This window comes from Thamnophis sirtalis, unplaced genomic scaffold (assembly GCF_051295495.1).
Source record: "Thamnophis sirtalis isolate CommonGarterSnake01/CBP01778 unplaced genomic scaffold, rThaSir2_p1.2 scaffold_1, whole genome shotgun sequence".
NCBI lineage: Eukaryota > Metazoa > Chordata > Lepidosauria > Squamata > Natricidae > Thamnophis > Thamnophis sirtalis.
Genome location: NW_028261381.1, coordinates 30,730,793 through 30,749,511, shown reverse-complemented (window position 1 = coordinate 30,749,511; position 18,719 = coordinate 30,730,793). Strand labels below are relative to the sequence as shown.

The 18,719-nt window shown below is 37.4% G+C and overlaps 1 protein-coding gene across 1 annotated transcript in view; it reads right to left on the bottom strand.

Annotated features, from left to right (window-relative positions):
- The window catches only part of LY75 (lymphocyte antigen 75), an 86,272-nt gene that overhangs the window by 23,397 nt on the left and 44,156 nt on the right, over nucleotides 1-18,719 (bottom strand). The window contains exons 16-24 of the mRNA XM_087709995.1: nucleotides 18,417-18,540; nucleotides 15,308-15,343; nucleotides 14,070-14,245; nucleotides 12,339-12,403; nucleotides 10,568-10,638; nucleotides 9,033-9,169; nucleotides 8,103-8,208; nucleotides 3,572-3,732; nucleotides 866-992 (exon numbers count right to left, since the gene is read on the bottom strand). Coding sequence (XP_087566121.1) covers nucleotides 866-992; nucleotides 3,572-3,732; nucleotides 8,103-8,208; nucleotides 9,033-9,169; nucleotides 10,568-10,638; nucleotides 12,339-12,403; nucleotides 14,070-14,245; nucleotides 15,308-15,343; nucleotides 18,417-18,540 — 1,003 coding nt within the window. The remainder of the gene's footprint in view (nucleotides 1-865; nucleotides 993-3,571; nucleotides 3,733-8,102; nucleotides 8,209-9,032; nucleotides 9,170-10,567; nucleotides 10,639-12,338; nucleotides 12,404-14,069; nucleotides 14,246-15,307; nucleotides 15,344-18,416; nucleotides 18,541-18,719) is intronic.

The following is an 18,719-nucleotide window of genomic DNA, read 5'->3' as shown; positions in this document are numbered from 1 at the left end:
GTGTCACACTTGGCCAATAAAGAATTCTATTCTATTCTATTCTATTCTGTTCTGTTCTATTTGGAATGAAGTAATATACAATAAAGAATTTTATTTTCAAAATCAGCATTTTTCCTTCAGGGAATAGATCTTTAACTTCCAAATACATTTTGAAGCACATTGTATTTTGGGCAACTTAATAAAAATGGTGTCTATGGAGATTTTCAGTCATCTAGTCATGGTTGTCCCAAAGGTGCAAAGGCAACTGGTCTTTGTTTTTCTTTGAAGACATTTTGCTTCTCATCCAAGAAGCTTCTTCACTTCTGACTGTAGACTGACTGAATTTTAGTAAGATTAGGACTGCAATGCTGAATCTTAACGAACCACTTAAATTAATCCAACTGATATCTAAAGCCAATGAACCAGATTAATCAATCTGATTTTCCTGGAAACTAATTTAAATACATGTAAAGGATATGTAATGACAAGCATATCCTAAAAAACATTCCTTTTGGGCATAAGAAGAATATTTCTCCTTTCTTCAAGAAGGTGACATTCAAGATTGTATTAGGAAGCTTTCAAAAGTAAAGCATTGTATAGAAAGCCAGTAGTACAGTGTTACATAATAGCTCTTAGCCAAGATAAAATTTAATTTGGGAATTACTTTTAAAGTAATTAAACCTTATCACAGAAAGTGAGCTATTTTTTAAAAAAAATATTAGATCTTTACCATCCTGCTCCCTAATGCTGATCCAACAAGGTCAAGAGATTTACAAGTGGATCTTCTAATATTAAATATTTCATGTGCTGACTGTGCTCTCTGGTCCTCTAAAATGCCACAGTGAAAAGCTGGTATTTCAAACATGTATTTCTCCACTTCACGTACCTGGATGCCTCTGACATATGGCCAAAGGCAAAGTATGAGCACAAGAAGTAAAATTCCAAGTTCCTAGATGAGCTCTGGGATTATTGAGCAAAATACCACACTGGTTACTCTCTTCCTCATTAAATGCCTGGGGGGAAAAAGAAATATGACATTATATTATTAGTGCTGGCATGTCCCATAAACAAATATGATTAAATCCTTGACACAATCATATTAAACAGTGATGTTTGGAGGAATTGCTAAATCATACATCTAGCTCTTGCATGAGTAATACAGGTTTACCTCCTACATTCTAACATAGCTACTGGAATGAGATCAGGGTCTTGTTTTTTTAAAATATTTTAAAGTTATTGCAGTTCTTAATGTTCTACCAATGTTTTCAGTTTTTTTCAGTTGCAATAAATGGCTGTGAAGTTTGGACCATAAGAAAGGCTGAGCGCCAAAGAACTGAGGCCTTTGAACTATGGTGCTGGAGAAGATTCCTGCAAGTCCCTTGGACTGCAAGGTGATCAAACCAGTCAGTCCTAGAGGAGATCAACCCTGACTGCTCTTTAGAAGGCCAGATCCTGAATATGAAACTCAAATAATTTGGCCATCAAAAGAGAAGGAAGGACTCACTGGAGAAGAGCCTAATGCTGGGAAAGATTGAGGGCAAAAGAAGAATGGGACAACAGAGAAGGAGGTGGCTGGATGGAGTCCCCAAAGTAGTAGGTGTGAGCTTGAATGGACTTCAGAGGATGGTAGAGGACAGGAAGGCCTGGAGGAACATTGTCCATGGGGTCCCGATGGGTCGGACACGACTTTGCAACTAGCAACAAAAAACAATGTTCTACCTAGTAGCAGTGTGGAAAATATGCTGAAATCAAAACGAACAGCAATTTTGAGTATTGTAAGTTCAAAATAACACATTCCATTTTCTAGAAATGTTCCATCTCCCATTCCATCATTACTGGACAATTTTAACTAATGAATGAAGTAGTATAATGACCTGCCTGCCTGCCTGCTATGGGCAACAATCAGGAAGGAAAAGTTTTGAAGGAGTGAGAATTGGCACCGTTTACCAACTGAAAACCTGAACGGATATGAAACATTGACTGTATAAACTGCATCCCAAGCAGCAAACAGCAGCCAGAGGCCTGGCTCCAACGTTTCTTTATCAAGCAAAAACATATAGCCCCTGCTTCCTCCCCCGGCTCCTTCTCAATGAGAAGAGTAGCATCCATGGTATGTTCTTACAAGCCAAGGGAAATAAGTGAATACGCAAAAAGTTCCCCTTTTCGCTACGCAATGCTACCCAACAATATGTCATGTGCCTGATAAACAGGGTCCCGCATGAGGTTTTGTCTACAACAGCTGATATGTTGGCATCCAGTTGTCCACACTGGACACTAACTTGGTAGAGCAACTGATTTCAAAATCGACTCTCCCACTACTGGACTTTTCCAACCCAGCCATTGGAAGCTACCTGAAGACTAGCCCCTTTCATCATCCTTGAGATCCTTTGGCTGGCAAGCCCCTTTTGCCTATGAATTTCATTCATTAAAGATTCATTTATTAAAAATAATAATTATTGATTCCAAACCTTCCCTTTTACAATTTTGTTGTAGGGTAGATGGAATATAGCACTAGCGTGGACTATTGCTCTGTCCATTTTTGTGGCTCTGAAATAAAATGAGAGCACAAGAGACCTATTCGGCATTCTCCCACAATGCTACCTCTCAAAAAGTCCTGAGCTTAATTCTGACTTCAGAATAAATTTTTGTTTCCTTCTTGCACAGCTATGGGGTCTGAATCCAAACCTTCAGTCTTAACTCTAATTTACCAAAAGCATCCATCTGACACCATGATTTGTGAAGCTATCTTATCGCAAAAGACAAAAATAAAAATTGACCAAGTGATTTTGTTTGGATTTCAGTTAAACCAGAAATATGAAGTCATAGAAAAGAAATGACTGTTACTTTTGGTTTTTTAAGTTACATTTTCTTCCCTTTCATTATAATGAGATTAAAGTAAAAAGTTCTGATTAAAGGTCCACATGATAACTGATGAGTATAGGAAAGGTCCACATTACTCTCTCAGTTAAAAATATGGGAGGTTGTGTCATCACCTTCTTTTTCTGATTTTCTTAGCTTAGTCTAATATTCTCTCATTCCACTCAGCAGGGCTGATCCTGGTTAGCTTTCCCAAGATCAGCACCGGTCGACTAGGTCAGTGGTCCCCAAACTTTTCAGCTTGGCGGATCAGTGGGGGGAGGGAGGATGGTTCTATATGAGTGGTGGGTGCATGGGCACATCTACCACTTGCACAAATAGAGCTTTGCATGTGTGCGCATTTGCCCACTGCTTGCGTGGCCCAGTTCCAAATGGGCCATGGCCCAATAATGGGCTGTGGGTTGGGGATCCTTGGACTAGGTGACGTTACCTACTGTGACTTATAATTAAGCTTGTTACTAAAATCATATTCCTTATGCTGCTGTCACAATTATATCACATGCAATATTTAACGTAATATAAATGACCCAATCTTATATCTAAATTTCTGAAGAAGCCACCCAACTACAAACAATGTATTCAAAATGGATGGAATATACTATTTTCAACTTCCCATTTCTCCTCTATCTTAAATTAGTAAAAGCAAAACTTTTTTTCTGCTTTAAATAAATTACAGGGAAAACTTAACAGTGTAAAAATAGTATCAACAACTTACATCAACCTGAATTTCTCTTAGTCTTCCTTGAAGCAAAGGATGGAAATTGATATAACCTAATTCGTTGCCATCAGTCCACCTGCTTACTTGCATATGAATCTGGGAATGTAAACCAATCCAAATCTTTGGGGGCAGACCTGGGAGTAAGCTTGTTATAAAGTCTATTGGGAAGAAGATAAATATTTGCATATTAGGATTAAACAGGTAAAGGAATTCGCTTGCAGGGAATATAAATTGGTTTTATTTGTAAATTATATTATTTTGTTTATTTCTAAACCTCCCACTAGTATTCCAGGATTAATGCAATTGACAGAGGCATTCAATAAAATAGCAGGATGCTCTATTTATTGGTCCAAATTAGAATTGTTGCCAATTGGTGAAACTGGTGGTACCCAATCATATATCAGTTCAGCATTTGTACCAAATCCTTTCAATATCTAGGTAGGTGCATACCAAAAAATATAACCCAGTTAGTAACATATGATATAAATAAAGTATATAGATTTTCTTAAGATATCAATAGATGGGAATCATTAAATCTCAATCTTTGAAGAAAGGTAAATGCTCTCACAATGAGTATTATTCCCATATTTTGAGAGTTCCTGTTCAAAAATCTGGAAACTATTTTCAGAAAACCAATCCCTTATTTAGGTACTTTTATGGGGCTCTTTGATTAAAAGAATTACATTCATAGAAAATGCAATTATCAATTCTTTAGGGAGGATTCAGTTTACCAAATCTGGAGCTGTATCATCACACTTAATTATTGTCAAGTATTAAATACTGAAAGCCAACAATTGGTATTAATTTTCTGATTTGGGCAACTTTGGAATATAACATCTTGGTTGGATGTACAATTTTAGGATCAAATATACTAGAACTCTAGCGTCCATGAAAACAATTGTGTCAAGTTAGAAAGTTATGGAAAGTAATGTTGACTAAAAAAAAGATTTGATTTCTTTTTCCATGTTAAAATGACATTATGTGGAAACTCAACTTTAAAAATTGAGAAAAAGATGGATGAAAGCAGGGATATTGACTTTGAAACAATTGATAGATGATGAAGATGATTTTTTTTTACATATGCTGTGTTAAGAGATAAATTATTTATTTTATGTATTTCCCACCCTTATTACCTTTTTATAAATACAAATATCATCTTTCAGATATAACTCAATGGCAATATTAATATCTACATTTGTTAGCAATTCTATTGGACCAGCAACATTTTCAACTTCTGAGTCACCTGACATACAAGAACAACTTGTTAAAGTCTTTAAAACTAAATAACCTATTATGAATTTTAATAAACATTTCAATTTGTATTTGAAATTTAATTGTATCATTTCTATGATTTATAGATAAATCAATTTGATATGCAAATGCTAAGAAATTAGTTGAATAAAGAATTAGAGGTTTCTTTATTGCCTAGCGCCGCGTAACAGAGTGAGCTCCCGTTACTTGTCCCAGCTTCTGCCATCCTAGCAGTTTGAAAACATATAAAAAATGCAAGTAGAAAAATAGGGACCATCTTTGGTGGGAAGGTAACAGCGTTCCGTGCGCCTTTGGTGTTTAGTTATGCCAGCCACATGGCCATGGAGACATCTTCGAACAGTGCTGGTTCTTTGGCTTTGAAACAGAGATGAGTACCGCCCCTAGAGTCAGGAACGACTAGCACATACGTGCGAGGGAAACCTTTACCTTTACCTTTTATATTGCTTAGCCAATAGTATTAATAGTCTTAACTTCTATAGCAAAAGTGTCAATGGACCTTAAACTACAACTTAAACAACAAAAAATAATATTTAGAATATATTGGACTCTAGTACATTTGTACAGAAAAGGTGTATAAGACAGCATTTTATTGGAGTTGTAATAGAACACCTATTTTTATAATGTTCTATACTAACTAAATCTGGGGAAGTATTGGACTATATAAATATGATAGGCTGTCAAAAGTTAAATTTGTCAGAGTATGTAATTTTTCTCTTGAATTACATACCTACTATGTACATGGAATCTGAAAACTGGACAATGTAAATTGATTCTCTGTGCCAACACTATGGCCAAAAGACTGATATTGTAGTACTGGAAAATAAATGTATGGCCTCATTCACTCAATGTATTGAAAACCTGATTACATTTGCCACTAATGGGGCAACTGCCTATAGATGTATACTTTATATGGATTTTGTATAATGAATTATGGAACTCATTTATACAAATTACATTTATACAATATACGACCTATACTGAAAGTAAGTCCTACCTTGATTTTTATATGTGAGCCCAATATAAGTCCTACCCCCAAAACAGGCCCTAATTAAGACACCGCCCATTCCAGGATACACTGGTAAAAATTAAGCTAGGGTGGGGATGGGGGTGTGGAGCTGCCCTACTACTTGCCTTCGGATAGTTGCAACCAGGCCTCGCACACCTCGGCCCTTTTCTTCTGCTGGCAAGGCTTTCCTGATAACAGAGCTTTGGATCGATCCAAAGCTCTGTTATCGTCTGCAGAGACCTTCAGGAAAACCTTGCTGGTCTTGCCGGACAAAGAAGTTTCACTATTTCTCTGATAGCGAAAAAGAGGCTGGAGGTGATGTGTGCAAGTGAGGTGAGTCAGTGGATGACACCCCACCCCCCCAAATAAGACCTGGTGCCTTTTTTGGTGACAAAAAATGTATGACATTATTTTAAAAGCAGTTAAAAATAATTTTCAAGATGGAAATCACAACTGTGTAATTGAAGCCATACCCCCTTTAATATGTATCACAAAAAAAGGAGGGGGCAGAGCTTTGACTGCATGATAGGGACCGTCATCTTGATTTTTTCGGACCTCCCTCCGTAGCCCTGTGACATACATAACACAATGAATCTTTTGTTGTTGTTGTTGATGATTTCTTGATTTTATCAGTCTTCTCATAGACTACATCCTAAGGCTCACTAATGGAATATTAAAACAACATCCATGGAAGAGGACCATCCAAGTTCCATAGGCTGAATTCACTTACTTGTAAACACTGTCAGTGACATCTGCAATTGCTTCTCTTTCAGAAAACAGTCATTTCTATTCTCTCCCATAAAGATACCACTATCATGCTGTGTTTTTTATTCCCTTCAACTCAAAGGGTGCAAACGATTGCTTCCTTTGGTCGGACATTCAGAGATTAGTGCCCTTCTAGTGAGTTTGGGAGGGGAATGTTATTTATCACTGCTGTTCTTATTGGCTATGAAAATGAGGAAATACTCTGCTTTATAGGAATTTATATTGCTCTTGTTTTATTTATTCTAAACCACTTGGAGTCTGCTGTACAAATATTATAATTAATTCATAATTCACAATATTATCATAATAATATGAATTAATCATGATTAATTCATAAATAAGTAACACTAAGAAATACAATGCTTATATCCACATCCAGTTTATAATAATTCTTGTTTTAAGTTTAAAAATGAAAACTTCATATGATTTTGAAAGAATAGAAATGATGCCAACTGTAAAATTACAGTGCATTCTTACATAATTAATGGTAATACTCACCATCCCTAATTTTTATCTAGAAAAGGTCTTTTCTACTACACCAAGAGGAAGGGTACATAAGGAGATATGCAAGAAGAGGGGTTTCAGCATAACAACCAGAATGCTCTGTGCCTTATGTTTGTACACGTGATGTTAAAACACATGTGCAAAAAGGGCAGATGCTGGTTTTATCCTTTGTCTTCGCCACAGGGCATGTCCACAAATTATTATCTCATACATAAAGCCTTTCTCAGGAGCAATGTTATTCAATTTGAAGGAATCAAATTAACCATATTTTTCGGGGTATAAGACGCTCCAAGATTTTGAAGAGGTACATTAAAAAAAAAGTTTTTGCAGACCTCCCAAACCCTCTGCATGCCTAATATTTTGTGAAAAATGGGGCATGCAGAGTTTGAGAGGCCTGAAAAGTGCTCCTGGGGGCTGGGAAGGCAAAATAAGGGCATGCATAGCGTTTAGGAGGCTTGTAGAGTGCTTCTGGGAGCTGGGCACCAAAAAAATGAGCAAAAAACGGCCTGTTTTTTTACTCGTTTTTGCCCTTCCCACGCCCCGAGAACTTTGCAACCTTCTCAAACCCTCTATATCTCCATTTTTGTGAAGGGGGTCGGCTTTTGGGAGGCCAAAAATGCTGTATTCAGTTTATGAGACACACGCAGATTTTTGCCCTCTTTTTTGGGGGGGAAAGGTGCATCTTATACTCTGAAAAATACAGTACAACATGTACATATATATGAAAAAATCGTGTGATACACATCTATGTACGGAATAGCAATAGCACTTAGATTTATACACTGCTTTACAGCACTCTGAGAGGTTTACAATGTCAGCATATTGGCCCCCAAATCTGAGGCCTAATTTTACCGATCTCGGAAAGATGGAAGGCTGAGTCAACCTTGAACTGGTGATGCTAGAACTCCTAGCTGTGGGCAGAGTTAGCCTACACCACTGCATTCTAACCACTGCGCCACCATGGCTCATGTATTTTCTTACCTTGTTCAATCTGGCTTTTGATTGAAGGAAGGTTTCCTCCTAAAGATTGACAATGTTCATCTGCTTTATTAAATGTCATATTCTTAGGAGTCACCTTTTGATAACACTGTAAAAGATTAAAAAAAATATATAACCTCTGAGGTAGATATTTCACAAATGTTTTGAATTAAACTATGTTTAAACTATGTTCATATAGTAGCCCAGGTTTGTTACAAATGAAGGTAAATATACATGTTTCAGGATAATGTTGCAAGATCCAATCTGGATCGGTCACCAGGATCAGAGATTTAGTCTTCCGAGCTTTAGGATTTGTGCTGGAGTCCATCTTCAAGGAACTTCTCTGTACCGGAATGTGTAGCGTTCTCTCTACCAGAATGTATAGAGAGAAAACCAATATTCTGGTAGAGAGAAGGTCCCTTAGCAGAGGTGGTATTCAGCCAGTTCGGGCTGGTTCAGGTGAACCAGTAGTTCCAACAATCAGCTGTTCCTGCCCACCTGCACCCACCCTATCTTGTCCTTTATTTCCTGTTTTCTAGCTCATCTCAATTGCACAGTACAGCTGATTTCCCCTGCCCCTCATTGTTCTACTTACTGTTGCTGACTTGGAAGGTAAGCAGCTGAGCTTCTAAATGCTCCATTTTCAGTGCGCTGTGCAAGTGCTTTAAGCTTGCAATGCGCACGCTCATTGAACCGGTTGTTAAATTGGCAACATCCCACCACTGTCCCTGAGGATTGGTTCCAGCATGTCTGAAATCTCAAAAGACTAAATCTCTGGTCACAGAGACTGACCCAGATTAGATCCTTCAAGTGTGTTAGTTGCAAGTTATTTCAGATCTTTAAATGTTCATCAAACTAGTTTGATAACCATTTCAAGTCAGCTTCTGTGGACTGAAATATAATATTCAGAATCCCAAATTATTTATGCATTACCTTATTTAGGAAAAAAATCCATCTTTTAGGGCAGCCTTCCTGAGGTGATTTATAGCCTGGTTCTCTTGTCTCCAATAATGATGCATTGTATTTCTCACAAATGAAAGGCAGTTTTGCAGTGCAATCTAATGAATTGCCTGCAGAATAGAGAATAGAGAATTGTTATGCTTATACCCTCTTATGCAGACCTCTCACTAAGTTTAATGTAAGCAATACAATAGTTTTAATTGAAGATTGTTTTTAATACCTTTGGTTTCAAATTTAGTTTTATACTTTTAAACCAAGTATAGCAGTTAGTATAAGTGTAGTCTGAAAGAATATTTTAATTAATCAATAAAGGAGAATATTTGTAGCTCAGGATTGGTGCTCTCTGAGATTGGTTGTTTTCTTTCTGATGTTTCATTATCCAAACTAGGCAACAACATTAGTTTAGCACTGGTGATTTACCTACCATGTTTTCCCCAAAATAAGACAGAGTCTTATTTTCTTTTGACCCCCGAAATACACGCTTGCCCTTATTTTCGGGGAGGTCTTATTATTTTTGAGGTGCAGGAGGCAGCGTGGTCACCTCACGGCTGCTGCTGTGTTGCAATATTTTCGGGGTGGACTTATTTTTAGGAAGGGCTTACTTTAGCGCATGCGCTCAAAAGCCCAATTGGGCTTATTATCCTGGGAGGTCTTATTTTAGGGGAAACAGGGTAGTTTGGATAATGAAACATCTGCAAGAAAACAACCAACCTCAGAGAGCACCAAGAACCCCTCATATTAATGAATGAATGAATGATAAAAATGCCTTCTTGGTTCAAAAGCAAAGCCTATAAATTGTCCCAGATTCAACCACAGGATTTTTAGTTAAAAGTACTTTAGATAATAGAGTTGGACTGAAAGTTTGAAGAGTTGATATTAATGTTGGACTAGTAAGTTCAATTGTTTTATTTAGTTCTGAAACTTCAAGATCAGCAATAAAATGTATAAGAGAAGGATACTAAATATCAGAACAATGCAAATCTGCAGATCCAACAGGATGGAAACAGGGTGTCATGGAGAGGAGATGAACAATGGAAGCTGACAGAATTCCTATAGACCAGGGATGTGAAACTTGCATCCCGCAGGCCATATGCTTCATGTGCAGGCCATGCTCACCGCAGCTCTGCGAAGGGGGAAAAACGCTGCAATATGTCACGTGACGGCAACGTGATGCAGTGAGTGTGACACCCATGTTACAGACGGAAACAAACTTACAGTCTTAGAACAGTTATTTTGAGAATGCAAACTTTAAACTGTTTACCTCCTGTCAATTTCAATCAAGACAAGAATAGAAGCAAAAAGATCCATGAGGGTGAAGAGCAACCACGGACATTTTCTAACTTTGCTGCCTCGAGTTGGCAGAATTTAAGATTAAAAACCACAAAATAGGAAACAAGAATCCCACAAAAAGAAGCCTAAAGGAAAACTAATATACTCTTCTTATTTAGGAGAGAGTCTGAGAACATTTCTAAAACTATAGCTGATGAAAAAAGAAATAGAATTATTACCTCTTAACCAGGATCGATAAGAGATATGCCAACATTTTCTGGGGTAGTGGTCAAAATAGTGTGAAAAAAAGCTTAAGAAAAAACAAAGAGAATATTATTTTTTTATTTTTTTAAAGGAAATATGATCAATCACATTTTTATGCAAATGTTACAACTTACATCGAATATAGTTTTTGATAGATATATTTATAAAAGCAAATATATTTAAATAATATGAAATGCAAGTACATAATTGCAGTATTTACGGTAAGGTAATATGATAAGCTAATATGATAAAATTAAGAAGAAGCAGCAACATAGGTAATTTTTCTTGGCACCTCCTATGCAGAGAACTGCTCTTTCTGTCCATATGTACAAAATTTGAAAAAGAGGATTATGATCCTACAAGTAGTCTCCATTTACAAGTGTTTCTTTAATGATGGTTCAAAGTTAAAAATGACTTATGACCCGTCCTTGAAATTACAACTTTCGCATCACAGGAACATGATCACAATTCGGGTGTTTGGCAACCAGTTCAAGTTTACAGCAGTTGCGGATTCTTGCTATATTCATTATTTGCAATCTTCCCAACTGACTTCTGACAATCAGTCAACCAATTTGCTTAATGGCTGTGATTCCCTTAACAACCACATAATATGCTTAACAACCATGGCACTTCAATACATACCATGGTAAAAATGATCATAAAATAGACCTATGACGACTTGCTCAACAATGTTGCTTAGCAACCAAACTTCTGGTCCCAATTGTGAACGTAAATTGAGGATTACCTATGTTTCTACCATCTTTCCTCTCAAACTCACCCAGGTGAATGCTACTAGCAAAAAGGCCCAATCCAGGCTGAGAATGATGGGACGGATTAACCGATGCTCCAATTTTAATCCAGATAAAAAAACCGTACACCTTCCATTTTCATGAAATAACATTCCTCTAGACAAGACACTCTTAATTCAATCTATTTTGGAAGGTTTATTTTTGCAAGATATAGTACTACTTCTGGACTTGGAAAGCCTACATAGTTGGGCTTGGTTAGTATTTGAATGGGAGACTTCGGGAGTACCAGCACTGTAGGCTAGTTCTTGGAAAAAGACAATTACTTATTTTATTTATACAATTTCTATAGCTTCCTTCTAATTGCCACGAAAACTGTTCTTGAGGTCACAGAGGTTGAGTTGAACTCCAACAATATTTTACTTTTTATTTTTAAGAACCTGAATTATACTCATTTAGTTATAGATACAAAGACTAATATGATGAACTGCCCCATATAACTATATACACAAAACTTGCTTTAATTTTTTTTTTCATTTGCATTTTAAAATAAAAATTGAACCTGGTGCAGAGATATGCTCCCACATATATTGAAGGGTTTTTATTAATGTAGCCAAAAAATTAAAAATAAAAATTCAAAGGCAAGCCTTCAAATGCCCAATTTTTTTAAAAAGTGTAAAACATGGGTACTAGTACAATTATTTACACAAAATCTTGCAAAATATCCCCCCCCCCCCCCGCTAGCTCATATGCAACTGTGTATGGAACAGAGGTAGCAAACCTTTAAATCAATCCATTCTATTATTAAATTTACACTTAAGCCACTGTAAAAATATGTTTTAAGGACAAAATGTAGTGTTAAAATTCCCTGGCTTCCCAAGGTTTACCATTTTGGTATCTGACCTTCAGTCATAAGTGGTAGATTCAGCATTGTACTTTGCTAATAGTTGTCATAACATAAATAATCTTTAGAACAACACAGATGGATGTTTCTACTTACGGCAAACGGTAGTAAGTTTTTGGAATTTTGTATTTGAACCACCAGTTCTGATTCTCGTCCGATAACTGCCAAAAGCAGATTGTGTTAGCATGAAATGCATTATCCAATGTTAATCTCTTCCATGCAATACTGAAAAATGTTTCTCTGTTGCATGAGAGTGTAGCAATCTTTGAGAAAAGCTCAAAAACCCTCATGACAATTGATTTGTTAGAAGATGTTCTGCTCAATTCCTTTTTAGGAAACTCTAATGACCACTGTAAAAGCATTTCTACAACCATAATAATAAAGAAATGCTAAGCATGGTATTTGCAATCAACATTTTTAATACTGCTAGTGCTATAATACAATGTATTACAATATATAAGAAACTAGTTGATAACCGGTGTTGCCTGGGTATTTATTTAAAGGGGGAAAATGTCCGGACCAAATGTAATTTGCAATGTTGGAGTTTCCCCCTTACCAGAGGCAGCCCCCTTGTGGAGTACTGTGAAGCCATTACAATGGCAACTCTAGTGTGCTGTACAGTAGAAGCCATTTTACGGCAGTATAGTAGAAGCCATTTATCCAGGTATCTTATTAAGACTGGCTTTGTGGTAAATGTGATTCATGCTGACTTCACCTATAATTTGACCATCTAAGAAACCATCTATAATTTCTCAAGTTCTGTAATCTTACTTGGATGATTTAAGTCATTTGCAGTGCAAGTCCTATTTTGCCAGCCATAATAACCATCTGTGAGATAGATTGGGCTGAGAGAATGTACTAGCCCAAAGTCAGCCCTTTGTGGCTAACTAGAACCTGGATCTCTCAGTTAACCACTGGCTCAGTGTGAATGAAGGACATTCTCTTAAGTACAGGTAGTCCTCGACTTATGACCACAATTGAATACAAAATTTCTGTGGCTAAGTGAGACAGTTGTTAAGTGAATTTTTGTCCCATTTTTACAATCTTTCTTGCCTCAGTTGTTAAGTGAATCACTGCAGTTGTTTAGTTAGTTATACGGTCGTTAAGTGATTCTGGATCCCCAATGGACTTTGCTTGTCAGAAAGTTCCAAAAAATTTGCAGGGACACTGCAGCCATCATAAATATGAGGCAGTTGCCAAGCATCTGAATTTTGATTATGTGACCACATGGATGCAGCAATAGTAGAAAACAATTATAAGTCACTTTTTTCAGTGCTGTTGTAGCTTTGAACGGTCACTTAAAGAATTATTGTAAGCCGAGGATGACCTGTATTCAGAAAAAAAAAACTCCAGAGAAAGAAGTAGCCATAGTTTGCTTCAATTATGCTCACTGGTTTCATTCTCGGACTTCTTTCAAGTGAACTAAGCCAAATTCCCCATTAAAATATCTTAACAAGTCAATCCAAAATTAACTATTTATTTTTGTATCTATTCATGGATATAGCAGTAGAGGTGCACATGGAATGCCATAAGATGAAGTATGAGCAACCCAAGATTTCACATGATCTCCAAAGTCATCCAGATCTCAGAAGAATTTGAGCAACAAATTACTGAACAACAAATAGCAGCATGATTTCCTGCTCATTTTCATGGGAAAACTAAAGTGAATTAGTCTCTGATAGGTTTAATGTACCTCACTGCCTGCAACTTCTGCATTTCATTTCCTAATGATTTAATAATATCCTCCATCAAAATCCACAAAGAAAAGGGATGTTGGCAATCATTTCATTCAACAGAAATCACCCAAAATAGAAATTAATGCATTACTTTTAAAATTGTGTTTAGAATTCCATTCAGCGCAGTGAAGGAGGTCACATAAGCCAAGTCACTTCCATTCTCAGAACAATACAAGGAAGCTTCTTGATAGCTCAGATGCTTATTTGCCACAAACCAGAATTCTGACCCATCAATATTCACTGTTGCCCCATGAATTCCTTCTTCATCTACAAAGAAAGAAAATCACATATGAAGTTTACATTCAGTACAACCTAACACGAACCAGCAACTCCATGCAATCTGAACTATCATGTAACAGGGAAGCTGTGTGTATCAAAATAAAAAATGCTGGGCGTTTTTGATTTAGAACACAGTTGTGTGCCTACAATGTGGCTCCCACAGAGGCATGTGACATGGTCAGCCCCTCAGGTGGCCCAATGGTGATTAGCCTGTGGTCCGGTAGTGCCATGGACCATAGGTTGGAGACCCCTGATTTAAGAGTAAAATGACTGAATTTGACTTCAATTCCTCCAAGTCTGATTTCAAGTAAAGACATTACAACTCATTTCATCACACAATCATTTTCCTGAAGTTAACAAGTTTATTAACGTTCTTTGAGAGTTAAAACAGACTAGTTTTTTTAGTAATTACATATTTTGAAGAACTCTCTAATGCAAGAAAGACTGGGTTACACCTAAAAACTATTTCATGAATGGTCATGTTTGGGAAGGTATTATCAGTCTGTAACTTCTGCATTTCATTTCCTTATGACTTAATTATTTATAATCAACCCAAAATTGAATGAATAAATGAACAAAGACATCATTCTAGTGATTATGGGCATTTGTGTGGAATAAGAGAAAGTGACATACTGTATGTCTCATGCCGTCCATGTATAAATAATATGATTTATTTGCATCAGGCATCATGACATGAGCGCACCATTTATGCAATGACATCATGATGTGTCAACATTTTGATAGCACAGAATAAGAGTTGGAAGGATCTTTCATAGTTATTCCTGGATATAATTTATATAATTTCAATTATATAAATCTTATTTCAAGTTCAATCACACACACACACACACACACACACCGGAATGCGACTGTATGTTTAGAGTTTTACAAAATATATTATTTATGCAATGCACAAATTCCGGCTATCTGAAATACTTGAACTGGGATTAAGCTAACAATCCTATCTGTTTTAAAACTGCCATGAGGCTGTGGAAAGAAAGGTTCCTGAACTGCAAAATGAAGTGTATGAAAAGTAAGAAATAATCTTACCTGGTTTGTACCATTCAGGTGTCTTTGGAGTACTACCTGTTGATAAAGGAAAAGCCTATCACTGGATGTACTAATATATCCTTGGTTAGAAAAAAGGCTAAGTGTCACTCTTTTTATTGGCAATTGGAAATGTATAACCTTCTAGTAAAAAGCAATGTCCAAACTTGAATTCAACAATAATTTAACATTTTCCATACATATAAAGTCTCTTGAGTCACTTTTAAAAACTGAATCTAACTGAGGCATGAATCCATGTTCTAAGGCAGTTTTCTTTGCTATTAATATTACACTTTCAAACTCAAGTGGTTTAAAAAAAACCCTAATATTTAACTGATCAAAAGTCCATAAAGAGTTCTTGGAAAGAGTTGTATAAAGATGTGATTATTATCATACTCCAAGAGGGTACTGCAAATAGCAGCAAAGAGAATGAAATAGATACGATTATTCAGAGAACAAGTACTTCATACAATGGAATTAATTTTATATCCAATAACAGCCAGAGAGAAAGCAAAGAAATTACCCTATTTCTCTATCAATTGCTATATTTCTCTGGTAAAATCTTGTTCCAAAACGTAAAAAGAATTTATGATTTGAAAACACTGTCTCCCAGCATTTAAGCACCTGAGTTAGGCTGTACTGCCCCCCCCCCCAATGTTTTGAGTCTTGAACCTTTGAGATATTTTTTAACCCTCGGGGAACCCCTGTACATGCAGCCTCAAATATAGACCAGACTTACAAAATTATTATATTCTTTTCATATGTAGGTACTGTGTTTGTAACAGTGTTCATAAACTAAAAATAAAGACTTTTTTTCCTCTTTCCCATGCTTCCTTCCCCTCACCCTGTCTTTGTGGGTGGCTGCTGCTAATACCTGGACCAGACCAGCCCCAGTGTCAGACCTGGCAGCCATCTTTTAACATTGGGCCTTCAGGCCTGCCACATTTTCTGCTGTGGGAAAATGAAAAGGGGAGGGGGATTATATGGAGTGTGGGTGATATATAGTCAAAATAACATTCCCTTCTGAGAGAGTCAAGGCCACCTTGCCCTGTAGCTGCGATAGTGTGACTGGGAGGAATCTCCAGTTTTGGATGGTGCCTGATTTGACCCTGTGATGGACATGTGGATGGTGGGCAGGGAGGTGGACTTTCATTTGGGTGAGGAAAACCTGGAAACTTTCAGATTTTGGTTTTCCCAGATGTGCCAATATGACATCTCTAATAAAATGGAACTTTGAGGAAACTCAAGCCTCGGAGTCTTCTTTCGTTGGGGGTGTTACTTGGAATCTTGACACGCAGATCTCTTGCATCTGCCTGGAGATAGCTCCCCCACCTCCCCAGGCTGCTACACCTGGAGAAAGGCAGGCTGGTGAGCTGGCAAGTAGACCTCCTACAAGGAGTCCTCACTTGTAGGCTCATTCACCAACTGCTGCTTCTCCCTAATTGCTTACTCTTCAGCTGGGCTTTGCTCACCTACCAGCTTCCGTGTGTGTGTGTGTGTGTGTGTGTGTGTGTGTGTGTGTGTGTGTTTAATTCCTGCCTGAGGGGGCCAATCAGGGGTTGTATGGGTTTTGTTCAGTCTCTCCTTTAAAAAAAAAACAAATCATGATCCCCCAGGGAACTCTTAGTGACCTCTTTCAGAATGCTAGGATTCTGCAGAACTCCAACCTGGGGTGCACACGAAACGAAAACATAATCTTTGAATACCAAACTTGAGAGAGATTCATATTTTGCTATGCTTTTGTTTCGTTTAACAGCATTGTTGGCCCTTTAGTTAAATTGGATGGAAAGTCAAAAAGCAGTTTTAACATCTGGAAAGTATTCGATGTTGTGGCCCGACATCGGCCAGCGGAGCTGCCAGCAGATTCGGACAGTGAGGAGGTTGGGGAGGAACATGGGCCAGTCCTGGAGTCTGGGGAAAGGCTCTGATGAGGGCTCTGTGCCAGAGGCAGAGAGGGGGCCATAGCCGTATGCCAGTTATCAGCTGCCTTCAGAGTCAGACATCAGTGAGGCAGACGAACAGCGGGAGCCTGTTCCCAGTGTGTGCATGTGCAGAGTTGCCAGATGAAGGGAACAGCTAAAGAACAGGGGTCAACTTGGGAGTAAGGCAACAGGTGTATGACCCCCCCAGAGAAAATAAAAGAGGAACGAAAGGAGAATGGAGTTGCAGGAGACAATTAATTCACTTAATTGGCTTAATTGGCTTGTGACTCTCCGAGACTCCTTGCCAAGTTTTGCAGATATTGGCCTGGCAGCTCTTTACAGTCATAGACCTTATGCCAGAGAAGGTCTATGACTGTAAATCCTCCCTTGAAAGACTTTGCTATATGTGAATGAGCAGAATTCACAGTAAATTAATAAAAGGGGTTTTAGTCAGGACCAGGAACTTGCTTCATGCTCTTGGGAAGTCTAGGTCAAAACATACGGTGGGCCCATGGTTCTCAGATCAAGAGTTGGCAATTAAGCACATATTCAATAATTGCCCTGCTCAAAGGCATCTTGTGAGTCTGTTGATTTGTAGGAAGAAAAAGCTATGGATATGAACTACTACAAGAACGAGAGGCATCTGTACTTTTCCATCAATGTTTGTTTGGTTTTGTTGTTGCTGGCACTAAAGTTTCTTATTCAACCAAATCGGATCTGCCAAACTGACTTATGCCAAGCTTGGCCTAGGAAATAAGTTTACTCATGGAAAATCATGACGTCTGGGGGATACATTACCAAATCCTAGCTGGGGGATATGGATACTGGTTAACAGTAGGACAGAAAAAGAAAGAAAACACTTTTATGTAACACCCACATATTCTTGAAATAATGTATGGCAAATATGGACTTCAACATTTGATTCAACCCTTAGTCAGATGGAAACTAACTCAACAGTTGGTGGGGAGGGGCTGATAATATTTTCAGAACTCAGATTTTTTTAGAGTTACAGGAAATTGGCCAATCATAATGCTGGCATATTGAATAAAATGAAGGAAAAGACAATCCTAAATTTTAATGTTTTTATCCTGCAGACTTTTATATAGAATGAGCCATGCTGAATACAATAGATCTCCTTTCTAAACAACAACAACACAATTAAACAATATATGGTTGAAACCCAAATTTACCTTTAGGGATCTGGCATACCCATTCAAGTTTTACATCACAATGGAAAGGTTTTAAGTAGAAATCCTCTTCTCTATATTGATATAGGTAAATGTGCCACACTGGCCGGCGTTTTCGTCCAAGGGTCTGTATAATTACAAAAGAAAAGCAGTGATAATATGCATTATATTTTTGTAGTAACTCTCAAGTAAGTAAGTGTCCGTAACTAAATTCTGTCAAAAAGATTTTCTCCCTTCTTATTAGTTTGTTTAATTATTAGAAATAAATCTCTGTGTTCAGTGGAATTTGCTTTTAAATATACAAGG